We start from the raw sequence: 21,867 nt of genomic DNA on the forward strand, positions 1-21,867 counted from the left end.
AACATCAAAAAACCGTCACGCAGAACTCTTTTTGATTTCTATGAAGTAGCAAAAAAACATTCGGTTCCCAACTGCCATCCCAAAAATCTGCCGCTTCGGCTCCAGCCTATTCTGCCTGCTGGTAAATCCGCCACTGCTCGCTTAAACAGCCAAAGCTGGGCTCAAAGTTCCTGTAGGCCAACAGCGAGGTTCTGTTAACAGAAAGTTAGTACGTTTCACCACCATAGTTGGCACCAGGACCGAGTCGAGCATATTGCCTCCTCGCGCTGCAACCCTTATGTAACAACCAACAAATTCAACCATTGTTCAATATGGTTATTTCTTATATAATAGAGGGATAACGGGCTGGATGGTCAAAATAAGTGATACTTCCGGAACTTGCACTCACATCACAAAATAGCCTCTATTTAGACAGTCTCGTGTGACTGACGTGTGTACCCTTTGGCAGGCAAGAGTGTTAGACACATAGACCCTTGGCGTATAACTATCTACTCAGGGATGAGAGTCGCACGCCGAACACAGCTGAATTAACAAATATATTCGAATGTAAAGTAACGTCTTTAAAGTAAAAAAATACATCTTAAAATGTTTCATGTTCGCTGTTTTTCAACAGGACCGGGGCTCTGGTCTCACCTCATTTTTACATTAAAGCCCTACGAATAAAACTAAAACAAAACAACACTATTGATTCTCAATATTGCAAACACGCTTTGTTAAGAATGAAAAGAAAATATTACTCATTTTATATTAAATTTTAATACATGTAATATCCCGTGACCAGTGACTTTCGCATTGTGCCGCTAGAGGGCGCTCTGAATGAAACGATTTAAAATAATTGCCAGTTGTGCCCTTCTTTTCATTATTATGTTCAATTTTTGTATTGTAATGCAACGAAGTGTTAATGAATTTCAAAATAGTGATCTTGAATTCAAAATAAAACTGAAAAATATCCTTCAATCAGCCTCCCAAGCTGTTGGCTTAAGGCCAAGAGCTGACTGGCTAAGGGCCTTTATGGAGATGTTTTGGCGAGTGTAGCGGTCGGAGCGGAAATCAGAATCGGCCAGCATGAGCGTTTTTCCCGCGACTAGCGCAAGGACGTCTCCTGCGAAACTCGCCTGCAGGGCAGGTCGGAAACTCATTGAAGTGAGCGAAAACGAAATAAAGGTCCAAGCCTTCCACGGTGACGGTTTTTACCCTAATCTGATTATGCATTTAGTTTTGTAACAGTTATGTTTCCCATAATGGTTTATAAACAAATTTGCAGAGCGAATGGTCCACCTTTTTAGGCTTCAGATTACCGTATCTGTTTCATTATTTATCAAGCTAAAAGGCAAGTAGGTGATCAGCCTCCACTGCTCACGGCCGTCATGATGGGTCTAAGGCAAGCCTCACGAGTATTTTATGCGCATTAAAAGTCCATTGATATTGGTTCTCCCTCTCTGAGAGTAGCACGCTGAAACCACTAGGCCAACACTGCTCTGAATATAATTTTATTGAAGCATTAATAAGTACAGTGCGTACGCAAAAATCTTATCAAATGATAAGGAATGTATATTTATATAAACGAAAAAAATTATGAATTATAATGAGATCAAACACGTTACAGCTAAAATGATTGGTAAGTGAGTTTATATACTATATGTGATGTGAACTGATTCAAGTATTTCTGGATATTATGGCAAATGAGGGGTTATTTAACGTTTAGAGCAGTGTTTCCCAACGGGTCTACGCCTCAAAATGGCGTTATTGTTAATTATATATTTTGAAAATTTACTTACTGTGATTCGGTAACAATTTCCTAGTAATTTCTTCTTAAGACTTTCTAAGAGTTCATTTGTTTCGTACGGTTCGTGGTTCATGTGGTGTTTTAAATGATAGAGGATTTTTGTTTTACTCTATATCAAACACTGGCGTACAACAATAGAATATAAGCGAAATGATGCAGTGTTAATGGCTATGTGGCGAATGAATGCAATGTTGCAGTCGAAGAGAGAGCCTACGTTTGGCTATACTCTCGGGGCGTAACTCTTGTGATTTTGGTAATTGCTCTGAAGCGAATGAATGCAACTCAACATATCAAGAGAGTGCCTACGTCCGGCTATACTCTCGGGGCGTAACTCTGACGATTAAGATGTGAGCGAAATGCACAGCATTGGCTCGTACAAGGTTCCTTAAGTGAATCCAATTTTTAATATTAAAAAGTTTTGTATGTTACATAGTGGGTATGTTTACTAAGTTTAGGCTTTGCGCAAAAAAAAACTTTGGGAATTACTGGTTTAGAGGGAATTAAGATTTTTTTCATTAAATTATACATGATTTTTTCAACGCGCAATACAATTTGTGAAGCCTAGAATCCAACCAACCAACTAAATCAATAACTCCAAGCGCGAGTTACCTGTTGTAATCAAACATTATTATATGTACAGGTATATACACACACTTATAAATTGTTGGGTAAAATTCTTGTTTCCGATAATGTCCAATAGGTCGATTTCAGTTATATTTTTTACTACATATAAAGAACACAAGTGTCATCAAAAATATAGTGTTTTGTAATTATAAGCTCATGTTTTATCATCCCTACTCGCTGTTGCGTAAGAGCATCAATTTCCGCCCTTCCCGACAAAGTAAGGCACGCAGGAATGTCCAAACGATAAATTAAAAGCGCGGCAAATATTAGTCAAAATCATATAGAGTAAAAAACCGCCTTCACCGGGGAAGGCGAGGACCTTTACTTCGCACTTCGCTCACTCACAGTGAGCTTTCGTCCTGCCCTTCAGGCGATTGACCACCCCGCAGTAGCTCAAGCCTAGGTCCAAGTCTCACCGGAGACGCGCGCCAAAACAGTCCGAGCTGAGCTGCAAAGGCCCTTATACTAATAATATTTATTTTTGATGCATGCAGTTCCCATCTCTTTTCTATCGATATTTAGGGGTTGAAGATGGTCTTAGGAACATTCAATAGGAGTTGACATCATCGTATCCCCGAGTTAGAATCTGTTTTATCCCACTAATATAAGCGCAAAAGTTTTTAGAAACTTCTTGACGGATTTTAAAGAGTTTTTACAGTAACATAGCTCATATCAGGCTTACATACAGAGTATAATTTGTAAAGATATTTAATAAATTGACCAAAATATATTAGTGTAATAATCCGCAAAATTCTCCACGGATATAATGTATAGTGGAAATGTATCCCTTAAATTATTTTTCAAAAATGTCTAGAACAGCATACATATATCTATATCTTAGGTGTGAGACATTAACGCTATTACAGAAAATCAAAAATAAAATGTTATTAATTTTCTTACTCAATCCTTCTAAAATTCGAAATATACAGATCTATAATTCCGTACTTTTACACAGATTAAAACAAAAACGTTTTAATGTTAAGATAGAAAAGCACTCACGTTTTCGTTTATATACTAATAAAAGAGCTTTTATTCTAATAAAACGCATTATTACTATCATATTAGGATTATTTTACACAAATTATGCATTACTCAAACTCCAAAATTCACCAAAGATTAATTTAATAAAACGCTAATTCAAATTCTTAATCCATTTTATCGCGGTAGTCTGTGTTTTTGGCGCCATTACGTTTTGTCCAATTTCGTGGATAAATTGTAAAGTCATATACAAAATTGTAATCTGTGGCGTCCGTTCTAGCGTGGTATAATATAGGGTTTAGCGCCATTATCTTGTTTTTGAATTAAGAATTTTATTATTCGTCTGATTATAGTTGAAATATAATAATACCAAAATTTAAAAATAGAATCATAGACTAAATATAATATGGTTTAGTTGAATTCCTTTGGAAGGCATATCCGGTAACCCAGACGCTTTTTGGCGCCATCTTGAAATTTCGATTGTTTTATTAATATTCTTGATATTACAGTGAATAATACATACGATGAGTACTATGACTAAGTTTATTGTACAATAAGCGGTGTTTATTAGACAATAAATTAAAAATGCTATCAGTACTTTATTGCATATTAACAACATTTTTCTTTTGTACAATTGGAATTAGTAAAACGTAATTTCCTGATAAGTCAAAATTGCGTATTGACATTTTGTTATTACATCGTATGCCTGGGCTATTATTATTATTTTTTAAATTAAACCCAGTTCCTGCGACCCATTTGCGATTCAATCGGACTGTTCAGATATTTTTTATTTCTCTGGTCCCAATTTAGAATTATTTTATGTCAAAAGTGCGGTATATGATTTCGCGGTGATTTGAGATGAATTGTGTTAGTGAATCGACAATATTTTAAAAACGACTATAAAATATTTACTATTATACCTATACATTATATATATTTAAATTCTGGCTTAAAAAAATCAAATTAAAGATTTATAATTTCAATAATCCCGCCAAAACGCTTCTCGAGGCAAGAATACACAGCTGCGTGGGGACTGCCTTATGACGCAATACATAATGATTCTTCTAAATATATTTATGCCACATTTTATACAGATTACTTACAATTATACTTTATTTTTCATACTGTCAAAAAGCCCGTTAGTAAAATGAAAAATGATGAGTGTAACTTTATAAGATTTATACATAGTCGCAAAAAACCGACACCCTGAAGTTAGCTATAGTCAACATTTTTTTTTGAAGTTTTACGTGTTTTGGCGCGTAAGGGAAACATGATGAGAGAAAAATTCTATTGTTAGTGTTAGTTTTTCTACAAACGTAAAATTAGGCGGAAGATAAAAATTTTGAAAATATTTTTATCTTGTTACGCCAAAGAAATATGAAGTCTTGTAACATTTTTTTTACAAATAAACAAAACCTTTTTGGCTATGACTCCGTCTAGGCTTGAATCATGACCCTTAGATCCACTCTTTATCTTCTTCAATAAATTGATCCTATATCATATTTTGACATTGTACGTTAAGTTCGTTACTGTCAAAGTTTTGTGATATAGAAAAATAACCATCATTAATTGTCTTGAATAAGACTTAGATCAATGTATAACAACAAGTGTTATAGTGCATTATATAAATACATCAAAAATACTGTGGGGAAGATTTAAGAAAACAAGTGAAACGATAGATTAACATCTGAATTAGTGACCGTAAATAAGACTTGGCTTAAAGGTCTCGTTACCAGGCCATAATTTTTAAAAAAAAAATATCAATGCATAGACAAAACAGTGCATTGAAAGAGTAAAATGAAACTATGGGGATTAATGAAAATCTTAAGATAATATCAATTGTTTAATTATTAAGAAATTAATTAAATTACGTCATAAAAAAATATTCAAATTAAACATTGACATTAGGGATGCATCGATACGCCTTTTTGCCGATACGCTTGTTGAATTAAAATTAAATTAAGGTAAAATATATCAAAGTTGGTTGAAGTTTTTTGTTGTTTTTTTTTTAAATATAAACAATCACACACTTTGAAAAAAAAATTAAGTTTAAGTTTTTAAAATTAAGAGTAATAATTAAATTAAAATAAATAACTGTTAATAATTAAAATTGACATTGACAAGACTCTTGTATTTTATTTTAATCAGTATCGAAAAAATACTACTGGCTAAAAGCCAAAGTGTCTAGCGAGTAAAACGCGGGGATTTCCCGGGCGACGTTTGCAATGAACCAGTTCACACAAGGTGCACGTTTACATTACTTTTTTTAAAGTAATCGTTGTATCGGTAATTAAAATATCGGCACACCCAAAGTATCACCGGTTTATCCCGGATGCATCCCTAATTGAAATTCATCTCACTGTGTATGCCATAACTTGTAATGAACTTAAGAATATACAATTTGAAGGGTGAGTTAGGAAATGTCACTTTTAGACTATATTTGACTAATACTTAGCGTTAAGTGTGAAATTTGAATTCATACGCAGTGAGTACATACAATTATATCAAAAATATAAAAATCCAATTAATAAAATTACATTTAAAGACAAAAATAGAGGTAATGAATTTTTACGAAGTTCATTTCTTATTAATAATAAAAATAATAAAAAACTAAGTAATTATAAACCAACGACTTTTACATCAATACACTCGCCTCCCTCCAAATCCAATTCATCAGGGGTCATTGAACCTGCAAATATGAATTATTATATAAAATGGCTCAAAACTTATTTCGATATAGTTTACACCAATCGATATACAATCAATTATAGTTTTATGTAAATTGACTGAAACATAACGATTATTCTCGAATAAAAATCTTTAAACAAGCTCCTATGTGTATAAGTTGCATTGTTGAACAAATCTTCTATATTGTTATATAATTTCTTCCCTCACAGACAAGACTAGCGCCAAGTGTGACTACCATAGGTCAAACTGTACTGTACTACAGATTTATGCGATACGATTGCATCGCAAGTTGCATTTGTACTAAAGTAGAAATATTGGAAGTTCAGCGCCCGATCCTGAGGTTCTGCGTTCGAATCAATTACCAATGGAAGACCTAGGGGCTGGAGAGGCTTACATACAAAATCACAATTAAACAGCTGATCATAATCCGCCATCTTGTCTGTACTGACAAGACTGGCGGTGTCCATGGCAACCAATTCAGACGTATGATAGAAACACAGTTCTTATGGGCGCTCTGAAGACAAATTTTTTGCCGCTCTTGTGGCAGCTATAGCTCTTACATTCAAACTCAAAATAACTTTATTCGTATAGGTAAACAATTACACTTATAAACGTCAGAAAAGAAGTTAAATTAATTGTAAATTTACATTTACTACCAGTTCGCAAGTCAAGGGCGTAGAGCGGGCAAGAAGAACTGGCAGGAAACTTTCCGCCACTCTTTTTAATCGCTAAGTTTTGAGTCAATTGCAAAGCAATGAAGACAGAGCCAGTGAGATGAACACCATTAACTGCGAGAGCAAGACAGATGGAGAACGACGCCAGACCCGACAACTACGAACTAAACTGAGGGACCCACTTGACCACTTAGAATCGGCACACCAATGATTATGGTCTGCGATTCTACTCTTCTTAATTCGTTGTCCAAAGTCATTTAAATTCAGAGATAGCCAACGCGATGGATATTTAAATATAAACTCAAACCTAACTTTATTAATATAGGTAACAAAATACACTTATGAACGTCAATAGAAAAGATCTAAAATTGATTCTAAATTTACATTTAGCAGTTCGCAAGTCATGGGCGTAGAGCGGGCAAGAAGAACTGGCAACAAAGTCTCCGCCACTCATTTTAATCGCCATGTTTTGAGTCACACAAATTGTTTGAACTTGAGCAAATCAATCCCAAGGATTAGGATCATTCAAATATTCGTCACTGTTTAATTTGAGACATACCATTTGTTTTGCTAATCCATCGGAATAGTTTATCTAATAATTGTCATCATTTATAAACACTTAAGTGTTGATTGAAATCATTTTTATCGTGATTTTATTTACCCCGGCTCCGCAAGGACAACTCTGAACCTTGTAACAGAACTAAAAGGTTTAGATTTGGGTTCCAGAGCGAAAAGTCACACGCTGAGCTGTTTAGTATAGACCACATCAGGGTGTGGAGCTGTCAGCTTATTAGGCAATATAGTGTGTAGTTTTGTGACCCGAAAACCTTAAAATATACACCTAAAACTTCCTCATGAACCATTCCATTGGTGAAGTACGTGCGGTAATTTTTGAGTTTCACATGTTTTTATAATGGACATATGTCTTGTAGGCATTCATAAGACAGCGTTCGTAAGAAACGTTTACGTCCAACTGTTTTTATTTTTATATATACCTATTATTCACAAATAACGTGGAAAGAATTGTCAAATCATTACAGTCGGTCTACTGCTCGGTAAATAGACTTTTAAATTATATTTTTAATACATTGCTCTAATGTCAATAGCTTCCGCAGTATATAGGTTTTTTTATTGCCTATATTCATCAGGGATTTAGGGTTCTAACGGTGAAAGAATTGTAGGAAATGGTCCAGTTTTGGACTCAATATAATAGCTGTACTCCACCCGCATGAAGGTAACACGATGTTCTATAGACCAAAGCTTTCTGCAAATACTTTTAAATGCCGAATTTTTAGGCTAGGACTATCGTATTTTATAGCCTATGTTCATCAGGGATGAAGGATTCGAATGGTCCAGTTTTGGTGTCTATGACAATACAAGCAATGTATATTTATAATAATAGTGAAGGTAAAAAAATTCACAGTGGAAAACGTCAAATGTTTTAGATAACAATTCACTTATATCGCCAATCATTATTATAGGAAATTTTATAGTTGAATCGATAATGTTAAGTGATTTTTATTGTTATTTTAATCTTAAGCGTAACAAAGTTTATTATTAATCAATTAATTGACGATTTACACCTACGGAATGTAACTAACTTGTAAATAATTGTTTATTTGATATATTACGGTTTCTAAGGTCCATCATATGGTGATGATGATAAATAAAATCAATGGCGGTAGAACCTTTTTAGGTCTGGGCCTCGGATTTCTGTATCTGTTTCATCATCATTTGTAAATTGAATAGGCAAGTAGGGTAGCCTTCTGTGCTCGTGCAGTTGACATTTTGGGTCTAAGGCAAGTCGGTTTACTCACGAAGTTTTCCTTCGTACGAGCGAATGTTAAATACGCACATAGAAAGAAAATCCATTGGTGCACAGACGGGGATCGAACCTACGACCTCAGGGATGAGCGTCGCTCGCTGAAACCATTATTGCTCGATCGTTGTCGTTATTGAGAGTGGGTGTAATACTATGTAGAGTGTATCACAAGCTAAAGCCTATTGATTTTGACGCTTTAGAAAGTTCGTTGTTAAATCGACGGACGTTACATGGAATATACACTCTATTATCCAACTATTATAACTATATACTAACTATATAACTATTACAACATATTGGATTATTAATACACTAAATCACTAGTCATGGGCAGAGGCTTGAGCTTCACCAGAATTGATAAGTTAGGAATACCCATTAAAACCTCAGATTGTTCCTAAAAGGCCAGATTATTAACTGTGGGGCGCCCCTTTTACTGGCCTCAGCAGCATAACTATTATCTACTGACTGCAGAGAACTATGAAATTACTTAATAATGTATTTTTCTTTATTTTTGACATTCATAAGTGTACATTACACCTATATGAATAAATAATTGTTGACTTTGACTTAAAATTGGTGGAAACGGAATATTTCTATTATCTATAGTTAGAATTATCTTTGTTACATTCAGCATTTATTAAGAATTTTTACCATTTGTTTATATTTATTTGGTTACAGATTAAAAAAACATGTTTCTCAAACATAGATTATAGTCTATGGAACCAAGTCCGTTAAGTGTATTTTTTTACATTTGATTGGTATTAAACTTTTTTTATAAAGTGATAAGGCTGGCCTACCCTATACATATGATCTGAAATAACTCCAGCCCATGATTAGAATTAATGGCCACCAACCTTTCTTTTAATAGTGATATAGAGTAAGCATTATATGGCAAAACATTGTTTAACTAATTATTATAATAAAGAACATTGTTCATTGTCTGCGAGTGCTAGACATAAATAAAAGCTCTTTATAGAAAACCAGAGAGCAATCCCAGCTTTGTAGAGCTGTATTATAAAATTTGATTAGCACAGCATTTTGAAGGTGAAATAGTTTTCAAATCCAGTAGTTTAATCATTATCATACATAAAAATTAAAAACTGTATAGTTAAAAAAATACCTGAAACAGCATCTCCGTCAAAGACAAACTTTAAAGCATTAAATGGCTTTTCAAAGTGCTCAGCACATTTCACCATAGCTTGTAGAAGCTTCTCTTCCTTTTGAACACATATAATAAATGGCTTCTTAACATTTTGACATTGAAATTTCAGTTTAAGTCCATTACCAAATTCCTCATTGCTATCCAATATAATTGGTACGGAACTAGTGAGGCCTCCTTCTATAAACTTTGTGATATTATAATCTATCTTGTCTGGTGTGTCATCTGGCTTTAAAATGCTATCATTATATGTGAATAAAAGTTTATTGATTGTTACATTCTCTTTATTAGCAAAAAATTCAAATATTTGCAATATCTTCTGGAATTTACGTATAGTGAACTTGACAATTTCTGAACTACGCCAGTATACCTTCACTGATTGTTCTTCGTTGTCATCAAACAGCTCTTCAACTTCTCGGGTCAGAGGCTTTGTATTAAACAGTTGAATATTGTCTGAAAAATCTGGGTATTCATCAGTGTTACCGACACTGTATGTTATATGTAAGTTTCTCTGACGGTTTTGTTCTGTATCAAGAGAATGATGGCCTATATTTCTTTGTGCTATACTCCTCCTCAAACCTGCCACATTAAAATTATTAGATAAAACATCTGTGGTATTGTTTTGGGTATCTTTTGACAGCTTGGATTTACTTTTACAGCGTCTGCCCCGTCGAGTCTTTTGACCTCTTTGCTTTGGGGGGGCACGGTTCTTTGTTTTAGAACTAGTTTTTCTGAACGAGTTACAAGCAATAATTTGGTCTAAAACTATATTGTCTTCATATAGAGAATCATCCTTACTTATCTCGGTTTCAACAATAGGTGTAAAGCTTGAGGTTTTACTAGTATTAACTGCGTTATTACCACTCGCTTCTAAAACTGGTTGCACATTTATAGGATTTATATCCTTCAGTAATTTCACTGTATCGATTTTGTCTTCGCTGTAATTATTTATTAGATTTTGTAACTTTTTTGTCGCGTTACCGTAATAATCGTCTTCGGAATCAGACGAAGACATAATAACTTATTGAAATTAAGATTAATAATCAAATCACAGTACTTAAAACAAACTTAACACAAATTTACAAGCTATCAAAATATTTTCTATGGGGTGCACTTTTATAATATCTAGAATTATTTTAAAATTTCAAACAATGTTGTTGACGTTCAGTTTTCAGCCGTCAGTTGCCAGCTGGTAATGTTTTTTCACAGATAACATAAAATTCAGAATGTAATCCACTAACAGTGTAGATTAAAAACAATATGTAGAAAGTTGCTACTTTCCTATAAGAGAAAGGGGAAAATTTTAGTAAAATTAACATTTTGTTCTTACAGGAAGTATTAGTCTCCTGTTTGTGTTGATTGGAAGTGCCTTCGGGTACTTTCACGGCGTAGATCCCAATGCACTAAAATGCGACCCAACTGGCATGGTAAGATCATTTTTATGGTGCTAAATACAGAGCTAATACTACAATATTTTAAATTTTATATATGTACTATATTTCGGAGCAATGGCGTTACTGTTAGCTGCTATATTTAACACAACAAAATTATATTAAATAGTGTAATTTTATAAAGAGCTGATTGCAGTAAACATTTTTTTTTCAGGTCAGTCTACTTCTGCCACACTTTACGGATTGTAGCAAATTCTATATGTGCGCCCATGGCTCTGAAGTTGAATTTCGTTGCCCTCCGGACACCATATTCGACTTTCCAATTCAGGTAACAAAATATTTTTTGCTAAATATTTTTTTTTTAATATAATTTAGTACTGTAACGTGACATATGTTATGTTATTTAACGCTAATCCGTTTAATAACTGACCGGCCATGCCATTTATTAGCTATAGTAGTAAATACGTCAACAATATCCAAAATGCCAAACCTACTTTACAGCTCCACCATCATACGGATTACAAGATTTTTAGTCTCGAAAAAATTGCTCGACCAGAAAACTTTTTTGTCTATCTATTATTAATAGCATATCATTAAATTTTAATCATTTCGAGACAACTAGTTTGGGAATTAGAATATAATAAATTCGCAGTTAAACAGTTTAAAATAATTTTATAGACTTGCAATTGGCCATGGGCAACGAAGTGCTGGCTCAGAAAGGGCACTGACGACAATATTGAAGGTTCCGGTGAAGACGAGTTTGTTCCACCTCCAAAAGAGGGTAAGTTTAAAAAAATATTAACAAAAGTTAGATACTATGTTTACATAGACTGATAGAATTTTTTTAAATATAATATCGGGGTACCACAGGAACCACGTGAATTGGGACAGATACAGTGTTTTGCGTACCAAAAATTTTAATAATTTATAAGATATATAATATTTAATAAAATCCCTAGTAATAAAGTAGTCCTTTCGTCTAAACTAATCTAACGTCAAAGAATGTTTGGCTCCATAATAATTGCCATGATTGAATAAAAACTAAATTAGGCAAGAGTTTGAGATGACTGTGTCTTTTTTGTGAAGAGGAATCTATATTGTATTCTGTTTTTAATTAAAGTCAACCATTGATGTTGTAGTGAAAGATTAATACAAATTTATTGATTTTAATTCAAGCATCACATACTTAGATAAAATTAAGATCATTCATCAAAATGAATGATTTTATCTCTTAATATTTAAAACTAATGATTAAAAACTTTATACATTTACTAACAATCTTAAACAACATCTCACCCTGTCCAACGCTGAAATGAAAAGTATTCTGAGACTGTAGTTAAATTATAATTAGATAAAGTGTAACAAAAGGCTTTTATTATCATAGTCATGAATACAAATAATACAATTGTTTCATTTTACCTTATTTCTACTAAGATTATTACAGAATTTCATTACTTGTAATAGATTTATTACGGTTATCGTAATTGTATATTTGTTAATAATGGCTTCGAATCTCTTTGGATCAACCGTGGTAGGGACAAGAAAAATAATGGCACGTAACGGAAAAAATGTGACGCGTAACCCCAAAATGTGACGGTACATTTTTCCAACGTCGATAAAGAAGTTTCACTTCAAAAATATGGGAAAGAGCACTTTAACATACTTTTTTTATTATGTGTATTAAAGTTTTTTCCTTCTTAATTTTCAGTTGAAATCGTAATAAAGCCAGCATCAACTGAGACGATGATGTCCGGTCGTCTTGACTGCCACAATCTAGATACAGCTTCTCGGAGAGTTGGATTCAAGTAAGGGCAACTTATTATATACTTATCAATAAAATATTTTAATGACAAGTTCATTTAAAATTAATAAATTTGTATATGTTGAACGCCGGAGATTGGAAAATTCTTAACTCTATGACTCATAACGAGCAGTGATGGCCTCGTACTAAGCTTGTAGCTTCAACGTGCAACTCTCATCCCTGAAGTATTATTATTTCCAACGTCAAATTAGTCTTTAGCACACATTGATTAAGTATTCTCTGTCTTCTTTCTGGAACTCAATATTTTTTATTATCAGTCAATAACTTGCCATAAACTTTCCCAACATGTCTTAATTTGATATTCCAGAGGGGACTGTCAAAGATACTGGAGCTGTACAGCTGGTTCACCCCATGCTTACTACTGTTCTGATGGTCTCTTTTTCAACGAAGAAAAGCAAGAATGTGACTTTGAAGCTAACTCCAAATGTATTGACGAAAATATTGACGAACTACACACAGAATTTATTGAATACAAATAAAAATAATACCCTTTGCTAGTTCCTAATGAAATTGATTAGACAGCTAAATATCTGAACAGATTTACTTTATTATTTTTTTTAACTTCAAATTCATGTGTTATTCATGAAATCAAGATGTTGTCATTTCTATGCAACCATTTTTTTCTTATAATTTACAATTTGAAAATATCAATCAATTTTACAATGGGAACTGGTTTCAACTGATGAATCAATTTCGGAATGTTTTGAAAATATGTATTCCATCTATTTCATTATTTGTTAAACTTTAAATTTTAAAGAATCTTGGTAAAAAACTTTTTGGATTAGTCTTTTTGTTACTCAAGTATTTTTCTGTTAAATTAGGGAAAATAAATAATTTGAGGTAGCAATATTACTCAATAACAATGTACATAATCTAACCAATTGACGCAACCGTCTATCGACAAGTACAGATTAAATACAATTTGTAAATTGTCTAAATTCAAAACTTTCCGTGCATTCACAGCCAAAAACAAAATATTTGCATGTTAGTCGACAATACGGTGGCTAATATTTATAATAATACTGGTATTCGAATCGTTGCCATGGTGACAGTATTATTTTAATATTAAAGCAATAAAACAACTCAAGTATTTTTTATTTTTATTTTACCCAATTCCAACATATTTCCTGTCGATCAAATTGTTCTCTCTAAATCATTTATTAATTAAAATGTAGGAATGGGATCCTCAAATATCGTACAAAGACAAATTAATCTCAATTTATTTAGATTTTGGTTTAAATAAATTATTATCTGGATTCTCTTTCCTTTCAAAAGGATAATAAGGATGCTCCTGCCAGAAACTAGGCCAAACGACGCGATAGTTTTTATTGAATTGACCTGAAAAAATACAATAATTGTATCTGTAAACGAGAATGCGACACAAAGTGCCCAAATAAGTATGGTCTCCCTAGAACTAACTTTTAATAAATATCGATTAAAACCCCTAAAGTATTTGTTTAAGGTGTAATTGAAAAATGAATCAAAAAACCATTCAAGTAGTATAATATTTCGATTGTAGAGTGTTATAGCTATTCGATATTTCAGTTATAACCACGTTTGGAGTTTATATTTGGTTTAGTTTGGTTATTAGTTTCTATGCTTAATATAAATTGTATAGAATTAAAATATACCCCATAAAATTCCCTCAAGGCATGTTTAATTTCCTTAAATTTAGAGGAAAATCTCTTAAGTTGATATCACTGCTGTCGACTGTCAAGTGTCATTACATAATGCAATGATGGCAAAAAATTATAAAGTTTTATTTTAATCAACTGTTTTTACTAATAATCGATTATATTACTTACTCGTATAAAAAAAACATAAAATATGCGTTGTTAAATTAAACCAAATTAAGCCAAACTGCTTATTTTAAACTAATTGTGATCAGCGCCATCTTTGCAATAAAATAAAAAACCACAAAACGTAAAAAAGGTATGTCACTTCGATGTCAGTCGATTATTCTTTTTATGGCAATTTTTAACTTTATGCCAGTTTCAAGTAAAATATTAATTATTTAGTAATCGCGGAGCTCAGCGTAGACGTCACTGATAGGCAACAGCGCATGCGTATTGATCAATACGAAAGTGATTAAAAATGAAAGTGGTAGGAGGCATAACTGGCCGATATGCTGTTACTGAGAAAAGGGCGCACAACAAAGGTGAATAAATGATATAAAGAAAGCTATGCAGATATTTGGAAAAAGCTGAAGCTGATCAATGGTGTAGGAAGTTAGGATATCGGGGAAAAGTTTATTAAACATTCTTAACGGAGCTTCAATAATATTATTATATTAAAAAGAAAAACACATTTGTTTTTTTAAACACTCACTCAAAGTAATCATATCCGACTCGGCCAGTTCAAAATCAAATATGTCGATATTTTCTTCGATTTTCTCTTTACGTACTGACTTTGGTATGGGCGAAATACCTCGTTGTACCTGTAACGAAATTTTGTTTATCATTGAAATAATAATGCAGTCTTGCCGCCAGTTAATAGTCTTGATCAGCCTTCTAAGGGTCTAAGGTTTTCTTACGATGTCTTCCTTCATACGAGCGAATGTTAAATGCGCCAATAGAAAGTCCATTGGTGCTCAGCCAGAGTTCTACGACCTCAGGGATGAGTGTCTCATGCTGAAGCCATTACGCAAATTATGACATACATTATTTAAATAAAAGAATTCTCGCCATACCAAATACCGTAGCGCAATTTGGGGTACTTTCTTCTTATACTTATTGGCCAGTTCCACCATTGTAGCGTCATCAATCCTGGGCGGAGGCGGTACACCAGTCTTGTCGAATAGCGAACCAAATGGTGTGTACGCCATTAACGCGATATTTTCTTTTTTTGTAAATTCCTGGAGTTTATTTTGGGCCAAATTTAGGTTTACCTGAAACGTTTACAAGGTAATTAAGAGTTTAGAGGATCGGAAATCAGATATTGTTCTTGTCAAACTATAAATTTCTATGGTTTTTGATACAGGTGAACATGTAAAAAAAAATGAAATGGATTTCATCAAGCAAGATTTTATAATAAATGAAATGCTGGAAGAGCGATATATAATAAACACCTCTTCAACTTCATCTTATGAAGAACAAGAACATCCAGAGTTCTTGGAATTGTTTTCTAGGTCTGCATGGGGTTTTAGGTTATTTGTATGGTTGAAGATATATATCAGTATAAATAATAGATGAGTACATAAAGTAATTTAGGATTGATTTATTTTTCCTATCTTAAGAACCCGATGTATCACAAAAATCTTCATATTCAAATAAATAATATACTTAAAAACAAATGATACAGCAACAAAATCATTTAATCCCCAGTTTTGCCCACAACAAGTTTGAATTTCCCTATTTGCTAGTCCGGTAGAACTGTACTAAACTTTTAATACATAAAATTTGAGTTTATATAAAATGATTCATTTGGAGGAAGAAAAAAATGGTTTGAGCTGGTCCACAGAAAAAGAGGTTGGCCAATGAAGTGGTCTGGTGAATGATACAAAAAATAAAGTTTGTAGGAGGCCTTTTGTTAAGAGGTAACGATTGCCTAGGATATTGTACATTAGTTACATTCTAATTAATCTTTACACATTTTACATATCTCAGAGATAGTGGCAACACCACGTAATATCTGACATCTTACAGATTGTAAATTGTCAATGTGTTAAAGTCAATTTCGAATGCTCTCGGATTGGCTATATTAAACGCTTTGAATCTGTGACATGTATTTGTAATAGTTAAGAAAATCAATAATTTATTTTTATACATACTTCAACCTGCAGAACTGCTGGTCGTGTCTCACAATTGGATAAAAGACGCTCCATCTGACTTATGTTGAAGTTAGAAATACCTATGGACTTGGCAAGGCCGAGGCGTTTCGCCTCCTCCATGCCCTTCCAAGTGTCTAAATAGTCTATGATATCAAAGCCACTGTCGTCGGGCTGAAACAAGAATGGTTGAAGATTGCAGTCCACTTTCTTCAGCGATAACGCCCACACATAAGGGATAGATATATGCTGTTTTAGATATTTTTGAATAAGTAATTAGGAGATACATTTCCGCAATACATTATATTCGTGTAACTCTTACAGTATTCGTAGTGCATGCCAGAATTTTTTAAATTTAAATGCAGCAATATCATTTTTAAAGTGTTTTGAAAGTTTACTCTCTCTCTCTGTCTTTGAATGTCCATGGGCGGTGGTGTCGCTTAACATCAGGTGAGTATCGTCTGAAGTGCAGGAAGAAACGAGAAAACTTCGATTACGCGTTTTAGGTGTGACCTCATCGAACTGCTCGTACCGACAGAGGATGGAATACATTTCTTCAGGGAGGATGATCTACCAACTAGGAGGAAATACATCGGTAGTTTTAAGATGTGACTTCATCGTCATACGATACAATTAATTAAGAAAAAAAATTACATACCTTTAATGCAACTGGATTGTGTATCAGATACAAATCTACGTACGAAGTGTTAAGACGTTTCAGCGAACCTCTTAAGGATTGTACAACATCTCTTTGTTCATTCAAACCGAGCTGCAAATAATTTTATTTTATAATTTTGTCCACATTCTGGCATGTCTGTCGTGATCAGTGGCGGATTTACAAAAAATAGGCTGTGAAGTTATCCCTTGCCTTTACAATCACATAATTTCGTTGAAATTGCGCGTAACATAATTTTGGGTTTGATGTTTGAGCACAAAATTTTACACAAACTATTCAGTTGGCAGCCTTCAACCAGTAGTAAGACTGTCATGTTGATAGGAGAAAAGAGAAGAGGAAAAATAATGAGCTGTCGATTACTGGTTAGGGGCGGAATTAGCTGTATTACTCTAGAATATGGAAGTTTGCTACTCCGAATGTCCAATATGACAAGTGAGAGGGGAATCCATCTGTCAAACTTCAAAAAACCGTCATGCAGAAATCTTTTTGATTTCTATGAAGTAGCGAAAAAAGCCGATTCCCAACTGCCGCTTAAAAAAATCTGCCGCCCGGGGCTCCAGCCTACTAACTCCGCTACTAGTCGTGAGAAGTTAAATAATATACATATGGGGTATATATAATAGTTCAAAAGCACCAGAACAGTTTGGCCTAGATCGATAAAAGGCTGAACACCTATATAAAAATGACCATAAAAATGAATGGAAGATACCATAGACCTTGGGTTCTACCGCTTCTGGTATATTATTAATAGAGAAGAAAATAAGAAGAATTCGAGAAAATCGGTTACCAATAAAAATATTACCTTAGTAACAATAAAGACCTCTTCCCTGGGTACATTCGATTTGAGGATTCCTCTTCCAACTTGTTCTTCATTATGGTAGGCGGAGGCTGTGTCTATCATTCTATAACAAGATGTATTTTACTTATTAGTGCGTTGCTGGTTAAGAATTGGTAAGCTCTTTAAAAGCCCCGTCGTATTGGTTAAAATACTGGTGGAAATACTGAAGTAATTCTGGTTCCACATAGCTCAGTTCAGGGGTAACTCAGTTGTGAAAGGGACGTCGAGGTGATACGGCTGGAACTTCGTATTTTTGGCGTTCGATAATGAAACTCCGCTGCAGATATTAGTCTGAACAACTCCTCTAAATACCAACTAAACAATCAAGGGGATTTGATTGCCAGAGACTTTTGACAGATGTTGATTGAATACATTTAACCAAGGAATACCTAATTCATGTGCTCATGATGAAGGAAGCTATGGATATTCTTAATAAATAAGCATATTTCGCGATAGTTTACCTGTATCCAGCATTAAGAGCCCAAGTCACAGGTTTCTCCACTTCTTCTTCTCTTACTTCTTTTTGTCCGTTCTGAAATAAATGCAAGGTTTTTGAAGGTGTTAGTGTTTTGTATTTGTATTCTTCCTTTCACTTCAGAATGTCTGTAAGAAGATTCATTAAAAAAAACATTCTAAATGTATTCCATTTACTGACAGTTCAGGAAGGACGTTGTTCCATTTCCTCCGACCTAATAGGAGGAGGTAGGAGGAAGAAGTACAAGTGGGACATGAGAACTTAAAAGGCCAACCAGAATCATGCAACGTTCGCAGCAGCGGCAATATTGCAGCACAATCTCGAGGGGACTCTTAGTGTGGAAGTCGCATGGGTCCGCCAAGCGTAATATACAATACAATTACATAATTATGTAGGAATAAATAACACAGGAAGGTTTTTAAAACTCGGCGAATGGTCTCCATGGAGTCATTTTTCATCACAGTTTAATCGTTAATCTGTTAATAGGACCACTAACATAACATATTCGCAGCCATTAACTTACTTCGTCAAAGCCAAGAAACGTCCCCAATCCAATAGCAGGCATAAAGCTGCCATCATTCAATGGTATCCTTGGTGCTTTTCCGCCATCAGTGTCGCATATCTGTAAAGATACATTAGAATTCTTAAACTTTGATCCTTTCCAGAAACTTTTGCCTCGCGTTTTTGACGGCTTTTTTTCATAAATTGAGCGATCTGTTTCAACACTATTAAACGCTACATTCCAAACTACTTCGGTATTATATTTTACCAATAAAAAATTAATATATCAGTGGCGCCACAACAACCTCAAATTTCTGTCTGTTTTATTGATATGCAAGGCAATCTAATAGGCAGCATGTGCCTGACACACCGTTGTGTTGGGTCTAAGGCAAGCCGGTTTCCTCACGGTGATCTACAAAAAGTACATTTATATAACTGTGAGAATCTGGACCTGCACGCGTGAGAGGACATGATATCTAAATAAACCTATTAATTAAATTTATATAACTCGAATCTCGTTAAGTCGAAATCCTCCGTAAGTCGAAAAAAATCCCATTGCTTTTCGGTATCTCGAATTATTTACACTTTGTAACTCGAACAAATTGTTATTTCGACTCTAGAACTCGAATTTAAAAACGCACACTCCTTACTTGTAATTCCCCGAAATATAAGCAATAAAATCCAAAATGAATCGGGTTCGGGGCTTCTATTCTATTGTCTCTGTCTGAAAGTTCTTGTTAAGTCAAAAACTCGTTAACTCGTTCATACAGTTGGCCTACTTAAAGTCTTACGAGGGCCGACCAACTCAAGTGTTCTTCAACTCGATTTCTTTATACGAAGGCCAAGATCTTCGATACCAAACACCTGTTGCACAGATGCCCCAGAGATAACAAAGACGTTACTAGCGATTTCTCCGACATGTTTTACGTTGGCCATGAGTTCACAGTAGCGATATTTTGTATATTATATATTTTATTCCGTCATAATCGTATTAGTCGTGGGATAGTGTATGTATTTTTGTGTTTAAATCATTTAAATACTTACAATGTAATTTAAATTTAATAGAATTAACACAACAGGAAACATGTTCACTGTATGAAGTATAGCACAACACTAACATTGAACATAGGTCATAGGGCTGTTACATTGGCTTCTTTATGATTAAATTTATCCAAGTTTCCGAACGTGATCCACGCACGAGGGGAATTTGGGGGCAATTCCAAATACTTATAAAATTATTTGGAATTTTGAAATATATATTATATTATATATTATTAGGTGGGGAAACACAGCGCTCTTAAATTTATTTTCATGTTCATATATCTAAGAAATAACGTCCTCCGTCAGGATCGTAGTGTAGAGCACGTCAAAATAATCAAAAAGATTGCTGAAGCCCACGAAAGGCTATTCTACTTGAACTAGGCCTAGTGAGAAGATTGAAAACAAATGCCTTATAGTGTACCTAAGTAGTGTTATTACACTAATAATTAAGATTTATCTCGATTTAAAAATGTTGCGAGTGGATCAGACATATCAGTTAATATCCCAAATGATAATATTCATGAACCGATTTTGACCAGGTGCATTTTCAGCAACCAATTCCAGGTTAAAAAGTGTAATCAAACTTTTAGTTTTTGAGATTACTAAAGTGACTGATGAACTCGCTTATAAGATTTTCATATCGATATAAATCTTTTTTAACAAATTATGGTTCATACGTTAAATTATTTTAAAAAACCAATCAATATACGACGTTATTTCATATATTTTAGTATCTGTGAATCCTGTTAACAGAAAGTGTTTTTGTATGTTTAGACCTCAATTCGCGGATCTATCTGGATGATCCAGGTATCAAATGATTTGTATTTTCAGTTTTCAGGTAGGATTTGTAATCAGACATTATGACAGATGGGATATTAACGGAAAAGTCTCAGCATAAAGCTCGTGTCTGCCGTTGGTCGATTTTTTTGTGATTAGCCATTTTTGACGTCTTCTGTATGCGCTGACAACCCTATAAGTGAATGTTACCTTGAAAAACTTGTTACAAAGGAACGACTTCCACGTTAGATTCGTGTTCAGTTCCGGTTTTACACGGCTATATTAATTATAAAACGACACTCCATTGAGTTACAAAGAGTTATCTGAAGGGAGCCAGTACTTGGTACAGAGGATGAGACGAGAGCTGATTAAAGCAAGTGATTTCGTGGTATTTACTGTACCTTCAATAAAACATACTTTAATAAGATATTAAACACTAAAATAAATCAGTGGCGCTACAACCTTTTTAGGCCTGGGCCTCGGATTTCATGTATCTGTTTCATGATTTGTCTTATAGGCAAAAAGGTGATCAGCCACGTATGCCTGACGTGAGCCGACGATGTTTTCCTTCACCGTTCTAATGTTATTTGGTAACATAGAAAGAAAGTCCATTGGTGCATAGCCATGGATCGATATATTAAGAAAAAAAATACATTGAAAGAAAACACTATTTACCGGATAGAAGCTATGTATATAATAATATATGTATTATAATCTTATAATTATTTTACATAATTTAATATTTTTTCCCGACGTTTCGCGTGCTTTACATCGTGCGTGGTCACGGTGACTGTTGTGGTGTTGAATGTCAAAAAGTATCACAGCTGTAGAGAAAGTTGTATTATCTGT

The 21,867-nt window shown here is 33.9% G+C and overlaps 3 protein-coding genes across 5 annotated transcripts; 1 reads left to right on the forward strand and 2 right to left on the reverse strand.

Moving 5' to 3' along the window:
- The first annotated feature begins 1,595 nt into the window (after positions 1-1,595).
- Positions 1,596-14,034, forward strand: LOC123718425 (peritrophin-1-like). Its single transcript, XM_045674885.1, has 6 exons — positions 1,596-1,618; positions 11,064-11,158; positions 11,337-11,450; positions 11,801-11,903; positions 12,831-12,927; positions 13,252-14,034. Exons 1-6 carry the CDS (start codon positions 1,612-1,614, stop codon positions 13,421-13,423), a joined length of 588 nt encoding a protein of 195 aa, XP_045530841.1. The 5' UTR covers positions 1,596-1,611; the 3' UTR covers positions 13,424-14,034.
- LOC123718422 (uncharacterized protein CG4449) lies at positions 4,867-11,040 on the reverse strand. Of its 2 annotated transcripts, XM_045674880.1 has the most exons (3): positions 10,530-11,040; positions 9,693-10,310; positions 4,867-6,077 (listed from the first exon to the last, which is right to left on the reverse strand). In XM_045674880.1, the coding sequence occupies exons 1-3, from the start codon at positions 10,744-10,746 to the stop codon at positions 6,007-6,009; spliced, it is 906 nt and encodes a 301-aa protein (XP_045530836.1). In that variant the 5' UTR covers positions 10,747-11,040; the 3' UTR covers positions 4,867-6,006. The 2 variants fall into 2 exon arrangements, with proteins under 2 accessions (XP_045530836.1, XP_045530835.1); XM_045674879.1 differs by having other exon boundaries at positions 4,870-6,077; positions 9,693-11,038.
- Positions 14,032-20,303, reverse strand: LOC123718423 (aldo-keto reductase AKR2E4-like). 2 transcript variants are annotated; one of them, XM_045674882.1, is made up of 9 exons: positions 20,245-20,303; positions 19,223-19,321; positions 18,686-18,756; positions 18,189-18,288; positions 17,369-17,479; positions 16,714-16,884; positions 15,634-15,831; positions 15,273-15,381; positions 14,032-14,282 (listed from the first exon to the last, which is right to left on the reverse strand). In XM_045674882.1, the coding sequence occupies exons 1-9, from the start codon at positions 20,284-20,286 to the stop codon at positions 14,164-14,166; spliced, it is 1,020 nt and encodes a 339-aa protein (XP_045530838.1). In that variant the 5' UTR covers positions 20,287-20,303; the 3' UTR covers positions 14,032-14,163. The 2 variants fall into 2 exon arrangements, with proteins under 2 accessions (XP_045530838.1, XP_045530839.1); XM_045674883.1 differs by lacking the exon at positions 20,245-20,303 and adding an exon at positions 19,851-20,208.
- Positions 20,304-21,867: the final 1,564 nt, after the last annotated feature.

This window comes from Pieris brassicae, chromosome Z, assembly GCF_905147105.1.
Source record: "Pieris brassicae chromosome Z, ilPieBrab1.1, whole genome shotgun sequence".
NCBI lineage: Eukaryota > Metazoa > Arthropoda > Insecta > Lepidoptera > Pieridae > Pieris > Pieris brassicae.

Bases quoted from the DNA above. Each gene is read 5' to 3' on its own strand.
- LOC123718425 (XM_045674885.1), top strand. The intron at 11,451-11,800 runs GTAACAAAATAT...ATAATTTTATAG, and splicing joins TATTCGACTTTCCAATTCAG to ACTTGCAATTGGCCATGGGC. The intron at 12,928-13,251 runs GTAAGGGCAACT...TTGATATTCCAG, and splicing joins TCTCGGAGAGTTGGATTCAA to AGGGGACTGTCAAAGATACT.
- LOC123718422 (XM_045674879.1), bottom strand. From the start codon at position 10,746: ATGTCTTCGTCTGATTCCGAAGACGATTATTACGGTAACGCGACAAAA. The intron at 6,078-9,692 runs GTATTTTTTTAA...TCATATTTGCAG, and splicing joins TGACGGAGATGCTGTTTCAG to GTTCAATGACCCCTGATGAA.
- LOC123718423 (XM_045674882.1), bottom strand. From the start codon at position 20,286: ATGTTTCCTGTTGTGTTAATTCTATTAAATTTAAATTACATT. The intron at 16,885-17,368 runs GTATGTAATTTT...TTCTTGTTTCAG, and splicing joins ACAATCCAGTTGCATTAAAG to CCCGACGACAGTGGCTTTGA. The intron at 14,283-15,272 runs GTGAGTGTTTAA...GTATTTTTTCAG, and splicing joins GTCGGATATGATTACTTTGA to GTCAATTCAATAAAAACTAT.